This window comes from Colias eurytheme, chromosome 23 (assembly GCF_061535395.1).
Source record: "Colias eurytheme isolate Ceu_HAF_F1 chromosome 23, ilColEury1 Martin Lab GWU primary, whole genome shotgun sequence".
In the NCBI taxonomy this organism is placed as follows: Eukaryota; Metazoa; Arthropoda; class Insecta; order Lepidoptera; family Pieridae; genus Colias; species Colias eurytheme.
Genome location: NC_143002.1, coordinates 4,806,032 through 4,826,885, shown reverse-complemented (window position 1 = coordinate 4,826,885; position 20,854 = coordinate 4,806,032). Strand labels below are relative to the sequence as shown.

General features: G+C 32.3%; 2 protein-coding genes across 2 annotated transcripts; both read right to left on the bottom strand.

The window, feature by feature from the left end:
* Window positions 1-10,724: 10,724 nt before the first annotated feature.
* Window positions 10,725-11,995, bottom strand: LOC149898273 (uncharacterized). Its single transcript, XM_090115278.1, has one exon. The coding sequence runs from the start codon at window positions 11,925-11,927 to the stop codon at window positions 10,725-10,727; it is 1,203 nt and encodes a 400-aa protein (XP_089971404.1). The 5' UTR covers window positions 11,928-11,995.
* A 4,933-nt stretch (window positions 11,996-16,928) lies between these two features.
* LOC149898272 (uncharacterized) lies at window positions 16,929-20,465 on the bottom strand. Its single transcript, XM_090115513.1, has 2 exons — window positions 20,093-20,465; window positions 16,929-18,213 (listed from the first exon to the last, which is right to left on the bottom strand). The coding sequence occupies exons 1-2, from the start codon at window positions 20,415-20,417 to the stop codon at window positions 17,321-17,323; spliced, it is 1,218 nt and encodes a 405-aa protein (XP_089971639.1). The 5' UTR covers window positions 20,418-20,465; the 3' UTR covers window positions 16,929-17,320.
* Between the last annotated feature and the right edge of the window lie 389 nt (window positions 20,466-20,854).

The window sequence follows — 20,854 nt, the reverse complement described above, 5'->3', positions numbered from 1 at the left end:
CCCTCTTAAAAGCTCAGAGTGATTGTTTAGCAGGCAAATCTGTGGACATACTATGATCCATCATCCGAATGGGGTATCGTAAGAGACGATGAAAATAATTATATCCTTAAAATATATAAAAAAATAAAAAAAAATGTAAGGACAAATAGTATAAAATATTCACGAAATAGTGAGTTTCTATATCTCTATTTCATGTTATAATGAAGCGATTTTATTGTGATTTTTATTTAGGATGCTAAGGAGTGACGTAGGCCAATTATTTAGGAATAGGAAATCAAAAAAAAGTTGTTAATAGATTTAATTACGAAGTTTGAAATCAAATTAGAGTCTTTTTGTTTTGATTAATAGTGAATTTTATACATTAATAATGTAGAGTAAAGTTTAAATCCACTCTGTTTTATGATCTTAGATATTACAGGTAGATATATCTCCAATTCATAAAAAGGATCATAACAAAACCATCAAAGCGTGATTGAATCGGGATATTTCAAATTATGCAACTTTTAAAATGTAAAGCATTAAGCCATCGTATGTATTTAAAAATAAGCAATTTGGAATGGTAGCAACAAACACTGCGACCGTTTCTTTTTATTTCGAATAATTTCAACAGAATACTATATATATGTATATTATACAACTTTAAAATTAGTGTCATTATATATCTAGAGTCGTATAAATGAATAGATTGAATCTTCAGTTTATTTAATTTTTTTTTTATTTTTCATCTCCTAGTCTACATAAGCGTCTCTTCTGTTTTGCAATAGGACACTTTAATGTGTTGACTTTATTGTTTCCTATTGTTGTATATTGTTGAATACTTGTAAAGTGATCGCTTTTGTGGCTCCAATAAACATTTATGGAGGGAATTGTCGCGAACGGTCAAAGGTTTAACGAGAATTGTTAATCATGTGTTTAGTCAATATGTCTGTTTAGACGACTGTTAAACTAGTTTTAAAAAATTATAAGGGCATAGATAAAACTTAAGAAAAGGGTCAGTTATTTTTTAAATAAATAAATAAATCATTTATTTGCACCATTAGATATATCTTACAAAAATTTAATGACCCAGGCTCCTAATATAGTTGTAAACTGTTTTTCAGGAGCCTGTGTTCACACTAATTTATATTACACTGTTACAATGGCGTTTGTTCACGAATTTATTCAGCTTTAGACATAATGTATTATAATATTATTTGTTACATTTCAACATTTGTTCATTATACATTATTATTAATTACCTATTTAATAATTATGCATGCATTAAAAAATAAAAAAATAAAAAATAAAAATAGTTTATAATCCACTCGGTTAACCCTAGTGTGTGGACGTAAAACATGATAATTATGGTGTGTAGGTGTGAGAGTGTTGTATGAGAGTGTAGTGTTGGAGTGTAGTGTGTGAATGACTTTATTAGAGAAAAGAACTGTCCTAGTTAAGAGAGTAAACGTTCAGTATTTAAATAATCAAAAGTAGAGAGCCAGTTTTTAATTTTAGATTTTATTTGGTAATTTGTACACCTAGTTACATTCCGGTAATTATTGTTAGTAATATGGTTCATTAGTTTGTTATAAACCTAAAAATAATAGTTGTAGTAGGTTGTTATAGTTTTTGCATCTACAAAGTCAGGAAATAATGTAAATTTTAGACCAAAAAATAACTAATAGTTCGTATATTTATTCGTACGTGTACGTGAATTTTTAATAAGATAGCATTTAGAATCAAAAGGTAAAGGGTAGCCAGGAATATAAAAACTTAGTCGATAAAATAGGCAGTACCTATCTGCTAAAAATTATAAAAAATAAATAACACTCGCACGTGGGCTTTACTTTTATAACATCATTAAATTAAATAGATTATAATAAACCCTTTTAGCCGAAATATTCGACAGAAGACGGTATGTTTGTTTAAACTCAATTTTAGTATCGTGTTACAGGGCTTTTGAAAAAAATCTGCGTCGCGTGGATCGGTTCTCAAAGTTTTTGGAATCATTTTAAAAATGTTGAATCCACACTTAATATTATAAATGCGAAAGTAACTCTGTCTATCTGTCTGTTACTCAATCACGCCTAAACTACTGAACCAATTTGCATGAAATTTCAAATTTGGTATGGAGATATTTTCATACCCGAGACCTTTCGGGTATGAAAATATCTCCATACCAAATTTACATAGGCTACCTTTTATTGCGAAATATGTACCACGGGCGAAGCCGGGGCGGACCTCTAGTTATTAATAAAGAACAAACAAACCCTCACAAAAAGTGGAAATATGCGATCGTTAGGAATTCATTTTGGAAAAATTTTTGCTAAAAATCGTTTATTATAAATGGTTTGCTCTATTTTGGTTTTATTTGTACAGTGAAACGATTGTATCATATTTCAATAGTAGGTAAGTAATAAATAATAATTATTGACAAAATAATTGGAACTTTTTTGTATGGAAAAAAAGCTCTACAATCTACTGTTCCTGCATTTTTAATCATAAAACATGTTCCAAATACAAAATGATGAATGGTTTCACACATAGGTTTCACATTATTGATTACATAATATGTATATGTATGTACATCATAAAATTATTACATATTCTGTATTCTATATTAATTCTGTCTATTATATTCCACTTTTATGAAGAAAAAAAAACATGTAGAGCCTCATACAAATAACTAAGTTCATAAAAAAGAGCGTGATTGCTGAGCACCAAGTCAAAAGTGAAACTTTTTTAGCAAAATTCAAAGATACCAAAATCGTCGCCGTATTTCATGACGTGATGGTATTGCTATGACGCGAACTTCAAATTTTACTCAAAGACGTTTCACTTCAAAATATATATTTTTTTTATAAATAATTTTCTTTCAAAAATTAATCGTATTTAATCTGTTCGTCAATATATTGAGAACAGCTGAACGGGCATTAGCGCGGTGCGACTATTAAGTAATAGTTGTAGGCCGGATGCGACGAGTAAATATTTCAGTGCACTGGACAGGACAGGGGCGTGTGTGGAGAGGGTGTTGTGTTAATAAAATTTTATGACTATAATGTAGTAATTTGTTGTTACTCGCCAAGTAATTCTTTATTCGCCATGGTTGAAAATTTGTGTTTTATTCACGGCTTATTGAAAATGAAAATGAAAAATTTTATGAAAAATTTTCTTTATTAGTTTAAAAAAAAAGTTACATAATATAGTTACATATGCTGCATTGAACCCCACACTAGGATCCCCCGTGTTGTGAGGCTCAATCTCTTTCATCGTATTACATAAAAAATATTTCAAACCTGTGTTCAAACTTTACTTGCCATTTTAAGTATATGCGTGCGTGTATATGTGTGTGTGTAGGTATGTGTTGATGTTGTATTAATAATAATTAATTCATAATAATTCGGCAAATTTGTCATTGATTTTTAGAAAGGAATGTTTGTATTGTATGTGATTGAAACAACCATAAGAAGCTCTTACTGTGACGTTTTTATTGGAGTTAAACAGTTATAGTTATACGGTATCTACTATCTACTTTCATAATTATAAAATTTCATCAAAGTACCTTTAAGTATTACGCAAAATTTCATAGCCTCTACATTTTCATCTACCTTACATCTTCCTTTTTTTTTAAACCAATTCGACTCCACCCCACCCGACCTCCGCTTCTCAAGCGCCAATAATTTAATTAGAATAACGTTAAAGACGTCAATCGCTTGTCTATACAATCCATCCATCATAGCGATCCCCATCTATCACACAAACCCCGCCACACGAAAACCGCCCTTATCAACTGAAAATTTTCTAAAAAATTCAGCACAGTTTACGTGGTATACTAAAAATTAATATAAACAGTGTTATTTTAGTAATTTTCATATAAATGATCATTGAGGACGTGGCGTTCAATGAATGCCTTAAAATAGTGTTAATAGTGTATTTTACGATATTAGTGAAGGAAGTAGAGCTTTTTTATCTGTTTTTATGGGTTTTTTTATATGCATAATTAGGTGTTGTTACAATGGGAAGTAAAGGGAAGTTAATGGGAACGATTATAGTGAATGGTCTTGCGGATCTCGATTTAACGTTTATTGGTTTACAGATTTGGCTATTTTCGACTAAATTTTGAGTTTCGTGAAAATGTATGGGGGATATTTGGTCTTATAAATATTTAAATGTTAAGTTTACAGGTTGCATGCGTGCAATTGTTGCATAGTCAATTAAAAATGCAACAAAATGCAAAAAAAAGAGAGTTGCGAGAGTAAAAAAAGAGAGTTGCGAGAGTCTGGTCTCAAAATAAGCCGACTTATTGTTTACTGTATTATGTAAAATGTAAATGCACAATGCACAATGCACACACACACACGTAAACACACACACACTATCACGAACACGCGTGCTCCAAACCGCAAAATAATGTACTTTGTTTTTCTTTTATTTTTTTTATTAATTGTATTAACTTCCATTACATTAGATTATTTACCTACTTGTTAACTTTCTACTGTCCATAACATATGTATATAACCAAGAAGCGCAACTCAGGGTCCCAAGACACAAGTATTTCACTTAGTTTGGGACCCACTGTCGTACATTAATTGTAAATCATATAATGGACAAATAAATTTATTTCATTTCATTTCATTTCATTTCAATGCTTCTATACTTAGCTGTGTAGTTGAATATGTACTTCGTAGAGCTCTGAGTAAAACTGATTTGATCTAATTACATTTCAATTTACGACTTCTTAACTTATTGCACAAAGCACAAAAATTGCCTGAAAATTCTCACACTTCATATAACTATTTCCTAATATGGAATTATTAATATGTACAAATTACAATAATATCTAAGACCTTAAAAAATCTTCGTTAAGCCACCCATGACAGGACCACCAGCAGGCATTACTTTAAAGGACATAGTTGAAAAGTACTGAGACGCCGCAAAGTGACCTGCGGTGGTCGTCTAGACGCACCCTTATTGGACCCTACTACGATTGTGTACTTATAGAATGTGTCGAGAAATTTTAAAATGAAGTAGAGAATGGGAGAGTAGTAGAATGGTTTTGAAATTTGAAATGAGACATTTTGAAAATGGAATGGAAGGAAATGTTATTTGAATTTGAATGAATGTTTATTTTTGCTCTATGTTTTGATTTATGTGAATTTAATTCCTTAAATGTTACAAATTCTTAAACCTAGTTAAGTAGTTTAAATGCCATTATATCATATAGCACTTAATTTCTCTCTTTGTAATTGAAGTTTAAAAGACAGAACAACAAAAGTATTAACAAGAAAAAAGCGTAGACATTTAGTCGTACACAATTCGATGCAACTCGACTCGAACGGATTTCTTTGGGTAAAACATGCTAACATTAGTAAGGGTTACACTTGCGTAAATATGGTATGATTTTTTTGACGTCGCGACTCCTTTTAAATTGTTTTGCCTATTAGTTAAGTGGCGTAGCAAATTCCCTACTAATTTGCTTTTTCTGGGTGATTTTTTGTTTCGAGAAAGGATGAAAGGGTAAATGAAAACAAAAATATATTTGGTAAAGTTCTTAGTTAAAGGGTCTTGTAATTTATCGTTTAGAGTCTAAATGATGATGATTTACATTATTTTTATATTAATATAAATAATATGTAAGCAAATAAGCTTTACTTTATTTATTTATTAATTAAAGTGAAACTTTTATTAAATCGTCTCAAACTTTTTGGTCTGTGTAGCGCATGTCGCGTGACGGTCGGCTGCCGAATAGGTATAAAGCAGTGTTCGGAACCGTTCGAACAGTTTCACTTTTACCGTGGTGTCATAAAACCATACTACATTTTTAATTCTTCATTGTACAACATACGAGAAAACATGCAAAAATAAGTACCTAGTATTAAAAAAAGCATAATTTGCACAAAAGGCTGCCTTATTGCTAAACAGCAATCTCTATATTTATTAACATGCAGCATTATTATTATGTAAATTGTACATACCTATTTACCTACCTTATGACTTTTGTTTTCAAAGAAGTTTTGTCGTAAGTTTGTGCCTGTCCAGGTGGGTAGGTAGTAGGTACTACAAACTGACTTGGACTGCTTAATTAAGTCTGCTCTATTCAATGTTTTCTTCTTCTTATCTGGACACAAAATTGGAAATATTCATCTCAAACTAAAGGACCTGTTACTCTTCATTCCCATAAAATAAAATAAAACTAGTCATTCACCAAAAATACCGATTCAACCCACTGCCCGTAACACACCGCATGTGCAAATTATCAAAGTGCAATTACAATCGTAATACTCATTATTATTGCTCCGTTTCCCATCGACTTGTTTACGATACACATTTGTTCATAATCTTCGATTTATGATGCTTTATAATCGTGCACTGAATATAATATTTTATTTAGGTTTAATCACTACATAGTATAAAACAATGTCGCTTTTTCTATCCCTATATCCCTATGTACTATGCTTAAAAGTTAAATCTTTAAAACTACGAAACGGATTTTGATGCGGTTTTTTGTAATAGATAGATCATAGAGTGATTCAAGAGGAAGGTTTTAGTATATAATTTATTAGGTTTTAGACAAAGCGGGCGAAGCCGCGGGCGGAAAGCTAGTTATTCATAAAGTAAGAGGTATTTATTGGGATTTGACAAAGGGAAGTTGTTGGTCTGTTTAATGGATAGACTAGCTATAAGAGCAACACCTTCACATCCATATTTTGACATTTCGCATCAGTTATATACTTCCGTAATAATAAATGATAGATAGGTACATATTATACTATTGTCATATTTAAAATAATAATTTGAATTTCAATCTACCCTTATTGCCATGATGAGCGCAACCCTCATAGACTTGTGAGTTGTGACGTCACACTTTCAAAAAGTCTTTGTCAGTACCTAGGACACTCACTCTACGGATAGATAGAAAGGGATATATAGAGACAGAGAAAGCGACTTTATTTTATACTATGTAGAGATGATACGTATTACTTTTGCAGTGTTTTTGATTCGATATTTTTACCGACTTTCAAGCAACCGTCACCTAAAATCTAGGTAGTTAAACTTTGCGGGAGCGTTTTGACTTTTTTAAAAAAATAAAATAAAATTAAAATTAAACTTATTTAATTATTACTTAACTATAACAAGTGGACGATTTGGAGTCACAAATGTTAATGCCAGAATTACATGCAATGATACAATCGATACCTTATTGCGAAATAAATGTTTTTCAATAACTGCAACGCTTATGCTAAATTGCAAGAACTCTCCGGTGGTCTTGCTGAGGCCAGCGGAAGGCTATTGCTCAACCTAATACCGAGGGTTGGGGTGGATACGTAACTCCTCCCTCCTTAAGTGCGAAATTATCGGTTTGTTCATTTTTAATAACTATCCGATGATTTCGCAGACATGTTACATTTAATATCTTATAACGAAGTAAGTAAAGTAAAAATAGAATTACAAGTACAAAGATTAAAAATAGAGACGTATAGCCTAAAGTAGCACTGAATCTAAAATTTCTTTCACTGTTAACCATTTCACTATCACTGAACACTGATTGCTTTAATATCGTTGACATATATTTAACTTCGTCCAAGTTGATGCCTCGCATATTGAGTAGGTACACGTGTACTGGATAATATTGGAGTTCTATTCACAGGTAATTGCGGCAAAACTATAATTTTTGTTGGTTCTACAGGATCATTCTCAGTGATTACTTGGTGAGGGCGAATCGTTATATTCTGGATCTCGATGCTACATGGTTCGTCGATGGTCATTATGTATGTGCCCACGACAGGATATTTGCTGACATCACCATTGCAAATTTGAGTTAGAGTATTTCTGTATTTTGAGAAAAGTATCCAACTTATAGGTGTAATTCTTTGAATTCTCACATTCTCTATATTGATTAGCTGTTGTTCGCAGTGCATTGGGTTTCCTTCAAATTTAAGCAGTTGTTCTATGCAAGTAGTTTCAGGATATGGCGTTTGATTTTGTTCATCGCATAGAAATTGTTCTCCAGCAGCGAGCGATCGGCACGGTTTTACGACCGGTAAGTATTTCATCCCCTTTGCCAACAGGTAAGGATATTTAGGAAAAATGGATAGGGTTTTACTATCGGATGCACGGTACATAGGTAAAGAGTATAATTTGTAATAGTTATAAGTATAATTATCTGTAATTGGAACCTCCATTATGAACGTAATCTGGTTTTGTTTAATATACGATTTAACATTAATAGTTTCTTCTAGTTTTACTAAATTTGCCTCACTCGCTTTAAACACTAAATTTTCAGTTTGAGATATAAGAATTAAATGTTGCAACAGTTCAGTAGAATTAATAATACTTTGATGTAATATGGATACTTTACTAAATGCTAGAGCAGTCTCTATTTCTCCTAATTTTATAAAAATAGAACGAAAATTACTAACAAATAAATTTAAAAGGCTTACAACATAAGTAGTATAAACCCAATGATTATCCTTAGATGCTAATTCCTTAATCATAGATTCTACAATTTTTAAACGCTTATCTAATATATTAGAATTTTGATTTAAGACTTCAGTAGAATTGATAAAACTATCGAGCATTTTAGATATTAAGGTAATTTTATTTCTAATGATAGTCTGATCGTTTTCAAGTTTAGCTGTAAGTTTATCGTATCTAATTGCGTCACTATAGTCTAAATTTCCCGTTATAATTTTAACTAAGGAACCCAGAGGGTTGAGGATACCTCTCTTGACGCGTTTGTGTGGAACTAACTGTTCGTATTTCCGAACCGTTATGTCGCTAATATATTCAGCGTGATATTTTGCCACTTGAAAATCGTGTAAGTATGAAATATTCTTATTAATTAAACTATCGAATTCACTGTATTTGCTAATAATAAAATTTAAGTCATCATTTATCTTATCTAAATTTAAAACCTTAATTATAGTCCAATAGTCTGTTTGGAGATATGCTTGCCCTTCTTTCACAGGATAAATTCCCGGGTTATGTTGAAGAGGTTGTAGTTGAAGGGCCAGCGCGGACCTCATCACTATCAGCCAACACCACCTGCGGAGGGCGTTTTACATTTATAATAGGGACCTTAGTCTTCCTTTTACCAATCTCTATCGGTATAACGTTCCTTGAACCTTGTCCTATAACCTTAGCTTTATGGAATCGCGGCTTATCCTTGCTTTTTCGCTTATTAACGTCTTTCGCAAATATAATTTTTCCTGAAGGGAGACTGATTTGATCTTCACCACCTCTCCTATCCTTTACCTTTTGCTTAGTTTCGATCATTTTCTCTGCTAAATGTTTATATAGAACCTTTAAACGTTTTGTATGGTCCTTAACCAATTGCTGTACATAATGCTTCTCGAAATCTGTGTTAAATAAGCTACCTGAATCCGTGTGACCAAATACTACTTCAAAAGGGGTTAAGCCCGTAACTGAATGAATTGAACTATTATAGGCAATAATTGAATACATCATTACTGATGCTGCATCCGTACATTTCTCTTCATATTTCGCACATCTATAAATTTCGCTTATGGTCGAATGTAAACGCTCAATTAATCCCATTGAATTAGGATTATTAGGTGAGCCGATATGAAGCTCAATTTTATGTAAATTCAAAAATTCTTTCATTAGCTCGTTGTTAAATTCACTACCGGGATCTGAACTAATCTTTCTAGGAGTGCCGTAAAACGAAAAATACTTCATGAGTGCACGCACTACCTCTGCCGTTGATCTATTATCTATTGGAATGGCTTGACCCAACTTACTAAATGCGTCGATAATAGTTAAGTAATAATTTCCTTCGATCTGAAAAATATCAATAAATATTTCTTGGAAAGGCGCGTCTTGTGTTTGAGTTAACTGTAAAATGGGTTTAAAGGGATTACGATCATACTTCATTTTAGAACATGTTTCACAAGCATTAATAAGGGCTGAAATAGTTTCCTGCATATTGTGCCAAAAATAATTTCTACGTATACTTGCTAGAGTCTCTTTAATACCGCGGTGACACGTTTTGCCTTGATGGTGTTTTATTATAATAGCCTTTTGTTCCTTCTCATCTTCTATAAAAACTACACGCTCCGTACATTCAAATAACAATACTGTATCCTTTCTAAATAATTCTATGACAATGCTAGTGAACTGTTTGCGATGTTCATCATCTTCGAAATAAATGAAATACTTAACTTTCGGTTTAATATACTCTTTCAAAAATTGTTTTACTAGATCCGGGTTATTAGTAGGCAAGAATACTTCTAAAACCTTTTGCTTTTCACGTGAAAGGTCGTGAACTTGCATTTCGTTCTTAAACCACGTATATACTAAAATTTGATTTGGTTTTGTGTCTATTGCTTCATGTAATATAGGTATACCGGACGATTCTACTATATTAGCTGAATGAACTGTATCCGATTTTGACGTTACAGAAGGTGACCTGACTGGGTAGTCACATGTTCTAGGAGAACTTAGCGCCGATAGAGTTTCAGAGTCGGGAATAGATATAGTTTCACTAGAATCGCGTTCTGATATAGTAATTGTACTAAAGTCGTTACGCGCTCTTGGCCTATTGTCTCTATCGCCTATATTAACAACCATAGATTCGTTTTCATTATCGGAATGCGTAGCGTTAACTCTAATTCTAGATAAAGCGTCCGCGTTAAAATTTTGCTTCCCAGTATCAATCATAAATTTGGAATTATTTTCAGGAATATAAATGTGTGGAAATTTCATATTTGGATCGCAATTTAATTCTATGATTTTTTCTTTATAGAGGCTTTCGTTTGAAAATTTTCTTCATCAGACGGAAGCACATTAATGTCTTGAGTATCATCAGTGGGTGTATAAATCTCATTCTCATCGTATTCGTAATTCGTATAGTCGTAAGGATTATAGCCATAGTAATTCGTATAGTCGTAAGGATTATAGTCATAGTAATAATTGTCATATAGTGAATTGTCATTATGTAAGTCGGTTTCATTCACTCTAAAACCTGGCTGAGTTATATTTTGTGGTCGAGGGGGTGCCGTCCTCATGGAAACGTCAGTAGACTCAAAGCGGTTATTTTGAGGATGTCTTTGACCGAAATTCTGTGGCGTCATACCAAAAGTTTCAGGAGGCCTATAACCAAATTGCGGGTTTTGATTAAATGATGGCCTATAACCAAATTGTGGATTTTGATTGAATGAAGGCCTATACCCGAACTGTGGGTTTTTATTAAACGGTGGCTTATAACCAAATTGTGGATTTTTATTAAACGGTTGTTGGGGTGTGAATTTAAAACCAAATTTTTGAGGTACATTTGGTGTCCCAAAATTAAATCTTTGTTGAGGATTTTGTAAAAATTGGGGCACCGTTGTATTATTATGGGTACGATTGCGCGACTGATATTGTTCGTGAAAATTAACTTCTTCTAACACAATTTCTAGAGCTTGTTCTAATGTATTAGGCGATTTTAGTCTAACAATTCGCACCATATTTTCGGGCAAATTATACAAGAAAACGTTCAGGGCTGTATGATTATAAATCGCAATTTTCGCGCGTTTAATTTCCGTATCTACCGATAAATTAACCTTCGATATTAGTAACGATCTAATATTCTGTATCCTATTACAAAATTCAAGATAACTTTCCCCGGATTTTATTTTACAGGACTCGAGAGAGATTTTTATGCAATCCTCAGTTCGCGGATCGCCAAAATGTTGTTCCAGTAATTCTTTTAGCGCGGGCCAAGTGTTAATATCTTCGCGCTCGGATAATAACGCGGCGGCATCGCCTATTAATCTACTAGTTATTGCATGTAAAACGTAAATATTCTGCTCTTCATGCCCTCTAAATTTATTAATTATATATTCGCATTTTCGAAAGAATAAATTCAAAATTCTTTTGTCTCCACCAAAAAGAGGAATAAGCTTTAACATATCACTCGGAATTGTTATTACGTTTACGCTTTCCATGTTAAATAAGTACAGAGTAATTAAAGTTCTGAAGTCTTTAACCAATTACAATAATTTCGAATTATAAAAATCACACACACAGAAATCAATTTAAAATATAAGTAATAAAAATTCTTAAAATATAGCACAATAAAAGAAATATATGTTATCAATTACTATAAAAATTAAAACTTGAAATAAGTTATAAAATCACATATAAAATATAAAAATCATTAATTGAATTACGATCGATTTTGAGATCAATTAAATCAATTAATATTAATATTTCTTTATGCAAAAATCATTTAATTTTCTAATTTAAAACTTTTAATTAAGTCACACTCTATAGTTAATTAGTCTGTGCAGAGTTTTATGCAAGACAATTCTTAGAATTAAATACGATATTTCTTATATTGTATAAGTTCTAACTAATTACTGATTTAATAGAATTTCATATTAAAACCAGATCCGTTATAATGCGAGACGTTCAATCCCAAAATAACAGTTAAAAATAATTAAAAGTCAAAATTACACTCTCGTGAAAAGGATATGGGAATATATCAGAAAGGATGGCAAAAAGTTTTACTCACCAACCGATCGTCGATCCCATTATTCCTCGTCGTGGTCGTTTAACAAATTTATTTTTCGGTTCTTTTAGGATAGCACGGCCTTTATAGCAATGTTCTAGGGCTAATTTTGAAGACCTTTAGACATGCAGACCTTATATGGCTATCCTACCGGCTGCGCCAGTTAAACTTTGCGGGAGCGTTTTGACTTTTTTAAAAAAATAAAATAAAATTAAAATTAAACTTATTTAATTATTACTTAACTATAACAAGTGGACGATTTGGAGTCACAAATGTTAATGCCAGAATTACATGCAATGATACAATCGATACCTTATTGCGAAATAAATGTTTTTCAATAACTGCAACGCTTATGCTAAATTGCAAGAACTCTCCGGTGGTCTTGCTGAGGCCAGCGGAAGGCTATTGCTCAACCTAATACCGAGGGTTGGGGTGGATACGTAACTAGGTATGTACCACACTAAACATCGATCAAACACAGTCACAAAACAATAAGAGCAACTAATTTGCTCTCCACGGACGCAATCGCGGGCTGACGCGTGTTTGTTTACCTGACGACATTTCCGGCGCACGTGCCGAAGTAACTTGAACTTGTATGGTAATGCATTGGGCTGGGACTGTGAATTGTAATTACTTTTATTGTCGATAATTGATAATTAATTTTAAAGGATAAAAGCTCTAGCTTTTCTAAAAAGCTTTTATAAAATACTGACAACGATTATTTTTAATAATATTTCATAGGTAATTTAATAGGGAAAAGGTTACGCCGGCTTTCCGTGTAGAATATAAAGAACGGTAAAAATTTAAGACAACAAGTTACAGTATTCTCATATTCTAATTAAAAATAAATCAATGAAAGCAATTGGATAAGTAGGTACCTAATTTATGGATATACTATATAATTTTATGTGCAATAGTTAACTATTAATATTAAAATAACGTTCATTTTACGGAAAATACAAAATTTTTCTTGCATTACCTTCTATTTTCAATTAGTAGAGTCAACCTTTAACAGCAGCGATAGTTTGGTTTATGAATCAATTGTACAAAATATTCACAAAAATATTTTAAATCACCTACCTATTTTTAATTTAACCCTTTCTAAAATTATCGATACAAACACAGCACATCCCTAAACATCCTGGGAGGATAAGCGGTAATGCAATGTTTACAGCTCTACTGACTCGATGATCAATTGTACATCGTTTGAGCTTCCATTTCCTCACTAACGATTTAATGACGATTAAATCAAGTATCATCGTGTTCCATTTTAAATTATAACCGACATTTGAAAATGGAACGGTTTACGCGCCAGAATCGATTGGCAACTTTTTTTTTTCAGTGGCCAGTGATTGTCTACCTACTAAGTTTGTTATCTGTAGTAGGAAGATGTACATAGACGCAAGACTTTTTACAATAATGTATTTTGTATTAAAAATTCTACTTCAAGTGCTTGCTACGAAATCGTGTAGCAACCAAAACATTATACTTAACATAATCGTTTGTAAATTATTATCGATTTACAGAACATAATACAAATTAAAGTATATTTGCATGACAAGTCATCATTAGCTACGTATAAGTATCAATAATTTTGATTAATTGTCACATAGCTTTACTTTTCAATAATCACATAGATACTTTTTCTAATGATAAAACTATTCTATAATAAACAGACCTACGTACATACATTTATTCTCTTGACAATAAGCATAAATCCGTAACACGAAGGTAATTGTAAAGTCAGTTCACACGAGTTAAAGTGTATAGACGCGTCTTAGAAAATTCTTCGGCCGGAAGTCGGAGCTTGGTATTTTCATAATTCTCCGCGCGTCGCAGTCGAAGTCGTATTCATATGATAATTTTATAAGAATACGGCGGGATAGTGTGAACGAGGCTTTTGAATTTCTATACTTTATGGTTTATGGTGGTGGTGGTGGTTATGGTTTATGTGGTGTCTTTGTTGTAAGACTGTGTGTGTCTACGAATTGTTAGTCTTAGTTTTAGAAGGCAAGAACATCATAGAAGAACTATATAGAGCTGTCTAACGAAAAATTTTTGCAATACCTACGTATTAGGAAATTTTGTACCTATATTTCTTTTTATATTTGCTAATTGTTACGATTTAGCTGTTAACTCCATTACATTATACCTACCTATTATCCAGGTGACGTTTTTCATAAATTACAACAAGGATCGCACTATTTATTGATTTTTTTTTCATTTCGATTACCTACTTTTGCAAAAAAGAAATATTATATAATCAAGAAAGCTTCTTGATATAAGGCCGATATAAGGCTGCAAAGGTCACATTCCGAAGAGTGTCCAAATCGTCCACGCAGGCAAAGCTGCGGGAAGAAAGCTAGTTATAATCAAAGTTTTTCAAACGAATGTCTATAAAAAACTGTTGTATTCCGCACCTCCTATATTAAAATTGTGTAGTCTGTTTAATAATCCAAACAATGTATAATTATGACGTTTGTACCCCGTATCTAATATTTCTATACTTTTACAATAGTACCAAGTTTCATCAATCCGTTAGTTTTGTCATGATAAACATCCACATGTCCATCCAAAAATCCATCCATTTATAATAGAACACTAGCGGTCCGCCCCGGCTTCGCCCGTGGTACATGTTTACGTTTTCTCTACATAAGAACCATCTTCGTACTTCAAGGAATATAATAAAAAAAGAATTATCGAAATCGGTTCAGCCGTTCTCGAGTTATGCGCTTACCAACACATTTTGCGATTCATTTTTATATATAAAAAAGAAAGATTATACAAAAACAAAAGAAATAACACAAAATAAAATAAAGCCGTATCCACACTATCGAACGCCGTCCGCAATTTGCGCAACTCGCGGACATGCCTCACTTTCGTGACTGTAAGTATACTTGAGTCGCAATCATCGACAACTTACAATTTGCCCTGCACCTTTATTGAACGGGAGAATTAATGCATAGACTATATAGACTATAGATAGAGCATAGAGTACATATTTTATAGAGCGAAGATTTGTAATGGTTTTGAATTTGAAGGTTTTATTTTATTTAAAAACCATTGAAATGAATGTCAAGTAACGATCTACTTCGTACCTAAGTCAAGTTAATACTGTCATTTTACATTTTATTATCGGATTTTAATTAAGTTGTTTGTTGTTATTTATTAGAAAATTTTGAAGTTGTATATAGATACGCAATTGAGATTCAGTTGTAAAGATACGCAATTCAGACAAATTCGTATTTCTGTAGATTTTATGTACAAATACTATAGTTAATAGTTATCATAGTGACATGAAATAGTGTAAATTTATATATTCAATTCTAAACCTAGTTATATACCTAATATCTTGCTTAATGATTCTCTCATACTCTAGCGATACCCTAAGACCGCTTTCGTTTACTGCAGAAATTTCGCAAAAAAGAAATTTTCATATTATAGTATATATTATTTATACATAGATATATATTATCTACTTATGTGAATAGTATCTTCACGATACTCGAACAATCAAAAAGCAATCAATGTTGAGTATAGATGTAGTTTTTCCTTATCATTTAGGTCCCTATTTTTAGTTCTTGGCTCTGTACCAAAATACTCTCTTTTGAAGGAGTTGCCTTACTTTTAGTTGGTATTTTAAATGCACTGAACCTAAGTACGGACGGATTGTGAAGTGAATTTTTAGTATGATAAATCTAATTCATATAAAATATAAATGTTATGAATGCTCAATTATTATTAGCTTGCACTAATTACTTTTCCTTTGATTTACCCAATTTGACGTCAATTTTTCAGAAGTTTAAATAAGTACCTAGGTAATATTGATATAATGTTGTAATATAACCAATGTGTACAGGTGTTATAAAATTTAGGTTCATTGAGGTTCATGTTACTTATTTAATAATGCTTGATCGCAGTTTCTTATTCATTTAGGAAATATATTCTTTATAAATAAAAATAAAAATATATTTATTTTATTTTTAGTTTTTTTTGCATTAATAATTTGTTTGTAATTTTGCACTATCCCATAATCTTCTTGCATTTATTCCTCTCCCGCCAGGTTGCCTGGTAGAGATTGCTGTTTAGCAATAAGGCCGCCTTTTGGGCAAATTATGCTTTTGTTTTACTACTTCCTTTTGCATACTATTGTTTTCTCATATTTTGCACAATAATTATAAATAAATAAATAAATATTCTTCCAGCTGCTCGATGTTCCAGATATTGACTCTACCATATTATATCAAAAATGTATGTAAAAAATTGTTAGTTTAGTTCCATACGTTAACAAATACATATAAGGATAGCTTAGATTTTGCAACGCAAACTTCTGATGAGTTAAATGACCAAATGAGTGATGATGAGTTAAACACCATTTAACTCATCATAAAGGATGATGATGATATAGAAATTAAATACGAAAATAATCCAACGGTATTGCACCTTTATTAAACGTAACTACAGACAAAAATTTGTACTATATACAAATGTGCAACTAATATAATAACGAAATATTTACATCTAACAATCTTCTATCTAGATATATCTTAATCTAAGTTCTTTGGTTGTTTTACATCTCTTTGGTTATTCATTGGTATACATTGCAAATTTTTATAACAATAATTTGGAGAATTTTTAAATGATTTTCATTAAGACGTTTTATCGATTTAGTTAACAATTACATTTGAAAATGCATTCGTCTAGTTTCAGAGGATAGGCCGTAGTAGAGTGGGATTTGAAGTAGTTGAAACTTAATAACAATATTTACCTAATTTATAAATTTAAAATTTATCCGTGCACTAAACAATCATTATTTAGAATAGTGTTTCAGTTTTCCACTTCAATATTACTGGCCATACTCTCATTACTGTTTTCATTGATATCAACGTGTTTTTTGGGTAATTCCTTATGTTTTACTTCGAAATCCTTATTCTCACTTGTTTCACCTTGACTTCTATCCGTATCACAGGACATGGGCATCCCAAAAGCGGGATGACCCGGATAATACATATACGGTAAAGATAAATTAGGATAATTCACACCTAAATGCGGTGCGTATAAAGACTGCAGCACTGCTTGATTATACGATTCTTGTAACAGTGCTTTATATTCTGGATTCTTCGTGAAGTCCACACCGTACATTCCAGCGAAGTGCTTCCAGATCGGCGAACCTTCTAGAACGTTTGGTGGCGTAAATAGCGCTGGATTTACGCCTTTGCCCATCAACGGGCTTTGATACTTGAGATCTGGTAGTGCTTGTCCATTATTATTTACAAGGACTTTTACAGCGACCTTTCTTGCGTGGTTCGCAGCTGCTGCAGCGGCTGCAAGCATGCCGCTTTCTTGCATCTGTAGCTGCTTGCGTTTTGTCTTGTACCGTCGGTTCTGGAACCAGATTTTGACCTGTGTCTCTGTGAGTTTCAGGCTCACAGCTAAGTCAGCGCGTTCAGGTCCCGATAGGTATCTTTGCTGGCTGAATCTTCTCTCTAGTTCGTATACTTGAGCGTGGGAGAAAGCCGCTCGTGATCGTTTCTTTCTTCCCGTGTTTTGTGAATATTCTATTGTGTAGTTTGGTGAGTGCATCAGCCTGGAGTCGGGAGGGGGAGTGGAACATTTCCTTTCGTAGTGCAAGTTGAATGGTTTGTAGCTGATATCAGAATTGGGGGAGGAATTCCGGCGAACGGGTGACCCGGTGTGTGAGGATCTTGAATCGTAGTCATCTAGAACAAAATAGTGTTATTAATATAGAGGCTAGTTAGGCTAATTACAATAATTGTCCTAATTGTAGACAATTTTAGTTTTGACTTATCAAGCAAGATATAGTAATTACTAAATCTAGCTTGGTAAGGCATTCGAAAGACGAAACGTAATGTATCATTGGGTTTAAAATCAAATAGAATAGGTAAATAATATTATCAACTAATTATGCCTTCGTAATAATAAAGGACATTATCATTGAATACCTACTTTTAGTTATCAAAGTAGGTTAGGCAAAGGAACTTTATGCTTTAGTTACTTGGAAATAAAGGCCATTAGATAGTATTGACTATCTGATGATGATGAAGATAGCATTACAGAAAATAATTTCGTTTCGATTCATTATGCGTTCATATAATCTGTGTTAAATGAATTACGAGTCACGCCATTTTGTAGATGTAACAATAGGTACATCCATTATGAAAATTGTGTTCTTGCAGAATATGGTTCGACTGATTTCTTTTTAAATATCGTTTCGCGTGCGTTAAAGACAGATTTGATTAGTAAAAAATATAGTGTGATAGTTTTACTTTTATTGTAAGTTTTTGAATAGACGTTTTGTGACTTGTTTCCATCAATATGTATTACTTTATTTTGTAAATTATTACCTACTATGGTATAACTTCTCTGTTTATTTATGCGATATTTTTTGCAATTATAAAATTATCAATAAAAAGTAATTAAGAAAGTTATCTTTATGAAACTCATTAATTCACGCAGCAAATTGAAGACACGATTACGTCACACATTAAATCCTCCTTACAATAAATTCGATTCACAAATTGCGTAGTAGCCCAAGGCAACAGCACGCGTCGTCGTACCTAGTGATTAGTTGATTGAATGCTTATAGTGCTTTTAAGCGTCATCACTTAAGTAATGAGGGCCGTAAGTGACGTCGCGGGTCGACACCAGCGTGAATGTGAATGCGCCATTACAACGCATTGTCGCGCGCGCTAATTGTCCGTTCGTAATTTGAATTTGGAATTTTTTATTTATTTCTTTTTATTTTTGTGTCGTGCCAGTATGTGCGTGTGAAGGTTTTATATGTAGGTAATGAATTATGGTATTTACGATTGTTAAAGGTTTTTGAATATAAACATAAGATGATAGTTAAACACTAATTACCTATAGATATCCCAAGTCTTTTTTGTTCGTCTTTTGAATAACACAGTATTTAATAAATTGACATTCTTTTTGGCGGGAACAAGTACCTACCCATTTTGGCAATACTATCATAATATTGAAGTAAGTATAAAATATATTAAATTGTGATGTGGTAGTCAAATAAGATTGTTTGTCTTTTTGCCGCCTAAAAAGTTGCAAGATGGTTATTTTCTCCATCTGTTTATTTCTATTAGGTAGGTACTTGCGTTGCGTACAAACGCAATAAAATTATAAATAACAGTTCATACAATGTTATTGATAAGAAAATATTATCACAATAACACAAATATTATTATGTTTTAACAATAAATAATCTACTAAATCATTTCTTATTGGCAATTAGATATAATATTCATAATATATTACCTATGTAGATATTATCTACAGAAAATTTCGGAAGATCTTATGCCATTAATAATATTTTAAATAATTTCATACATAAGTTGCCCACATATCTTAACCGTAGGTAAACAAATGTTTGATAAGGTCTGCTGTTTATTATTTAGATAGGTACTTAAAATTAATAATTATATTGGATACGATCAATAAAAAATACAAGACGATAAAAATAACAGATGCTTATAAAAGCAGCTCTACCAAGAGTCACCAATGAAAACTATAAAACGAGTTACATTCTTATAATTAAAACGAAAAAAATAATGCAGCTGAGACATTTACCTGATAATTCTGTGACTGGCAAATTTTTCCTCGACATATCTAGCGCACCATCGTCGTTGAAATCTCTATAATTGTTGCACTCATCATAGTATTTCATACTCCTTTCCAAAACCTCCTTTTTCGGAAATCCATCTTTGAAACTGGCCGGTTTTAAAAAATTCATCTTCCCGCTAAAACTCGACGAAAACATTCCATTTTCGAATTCGCATTTCGATTCTTCTTTTGTTAGAATATCGTTGATAGAGAACGGCGTAGTGAGATTTAAATTTGTTTTCTCGCACTCCAAACTTAACGGGTTGGTGAAATTTTTCATTTTCGACTCCATTTTTATTCGCACATTGAACTCAAACACTTCACCGCGCGCGTCTCACCACAAAGCTTTCAAACGAATAAACTTTCGTTGATAGATTGCCCGCCTGCTCGGCTAAGCCTTAGAGAGAGACGGCGATATTACATTTTCCGTTAGGGTGTTGGGCGTGGGAGGGAGATAGCGTGAGTTTAGGGCGGTCGTTTTTTAAAAAAGCTTGAGAAGTAACTAAGTAGTGGGGATTGTTGAGTTTTTCTTGAAGATGTTTACGTGGATTTGATTTGATCGCCTGGTTACCGGCTACATAGTGGAGTTGCTGTGAATTGGCTCATGAGATGGTGTATTTTATTACGCGGAAAATATTATAAGAAGTTAAAAGGGAAAATATTTGAATTTTTTAATTTTATTGGAAATAATCTACTGGTGTATTAAATAAATAATAAGCTACTCAATAG

What these genes read in the sequence shown, in the direction of transcription:
- LOC149898272 (XM_090115513.1), bottom strand. Translation starts at nt 20,417, where the DNA reads ATGGAGTCGAAAATGAAAAATTTCACCAACCCGTTAAGTTTGGAGTGC. An exon ending in GCCAGTCACAGAATTATCAG is followed by an intron (nt 18,214 to 20,092) that starts GTAAATGTCTCA and finishes ATTTTGTTCTAG; the next exon opens with ATGACTACGATTCAAGATCC.
- LOC149898273 (XM_090115278.1), bottom strand. Translation starts at nt 11,927, where the DNA reads ATGGAAAGCGTAAACGTAATAACAATTCCGAGTGATATGTTAAAGCTT.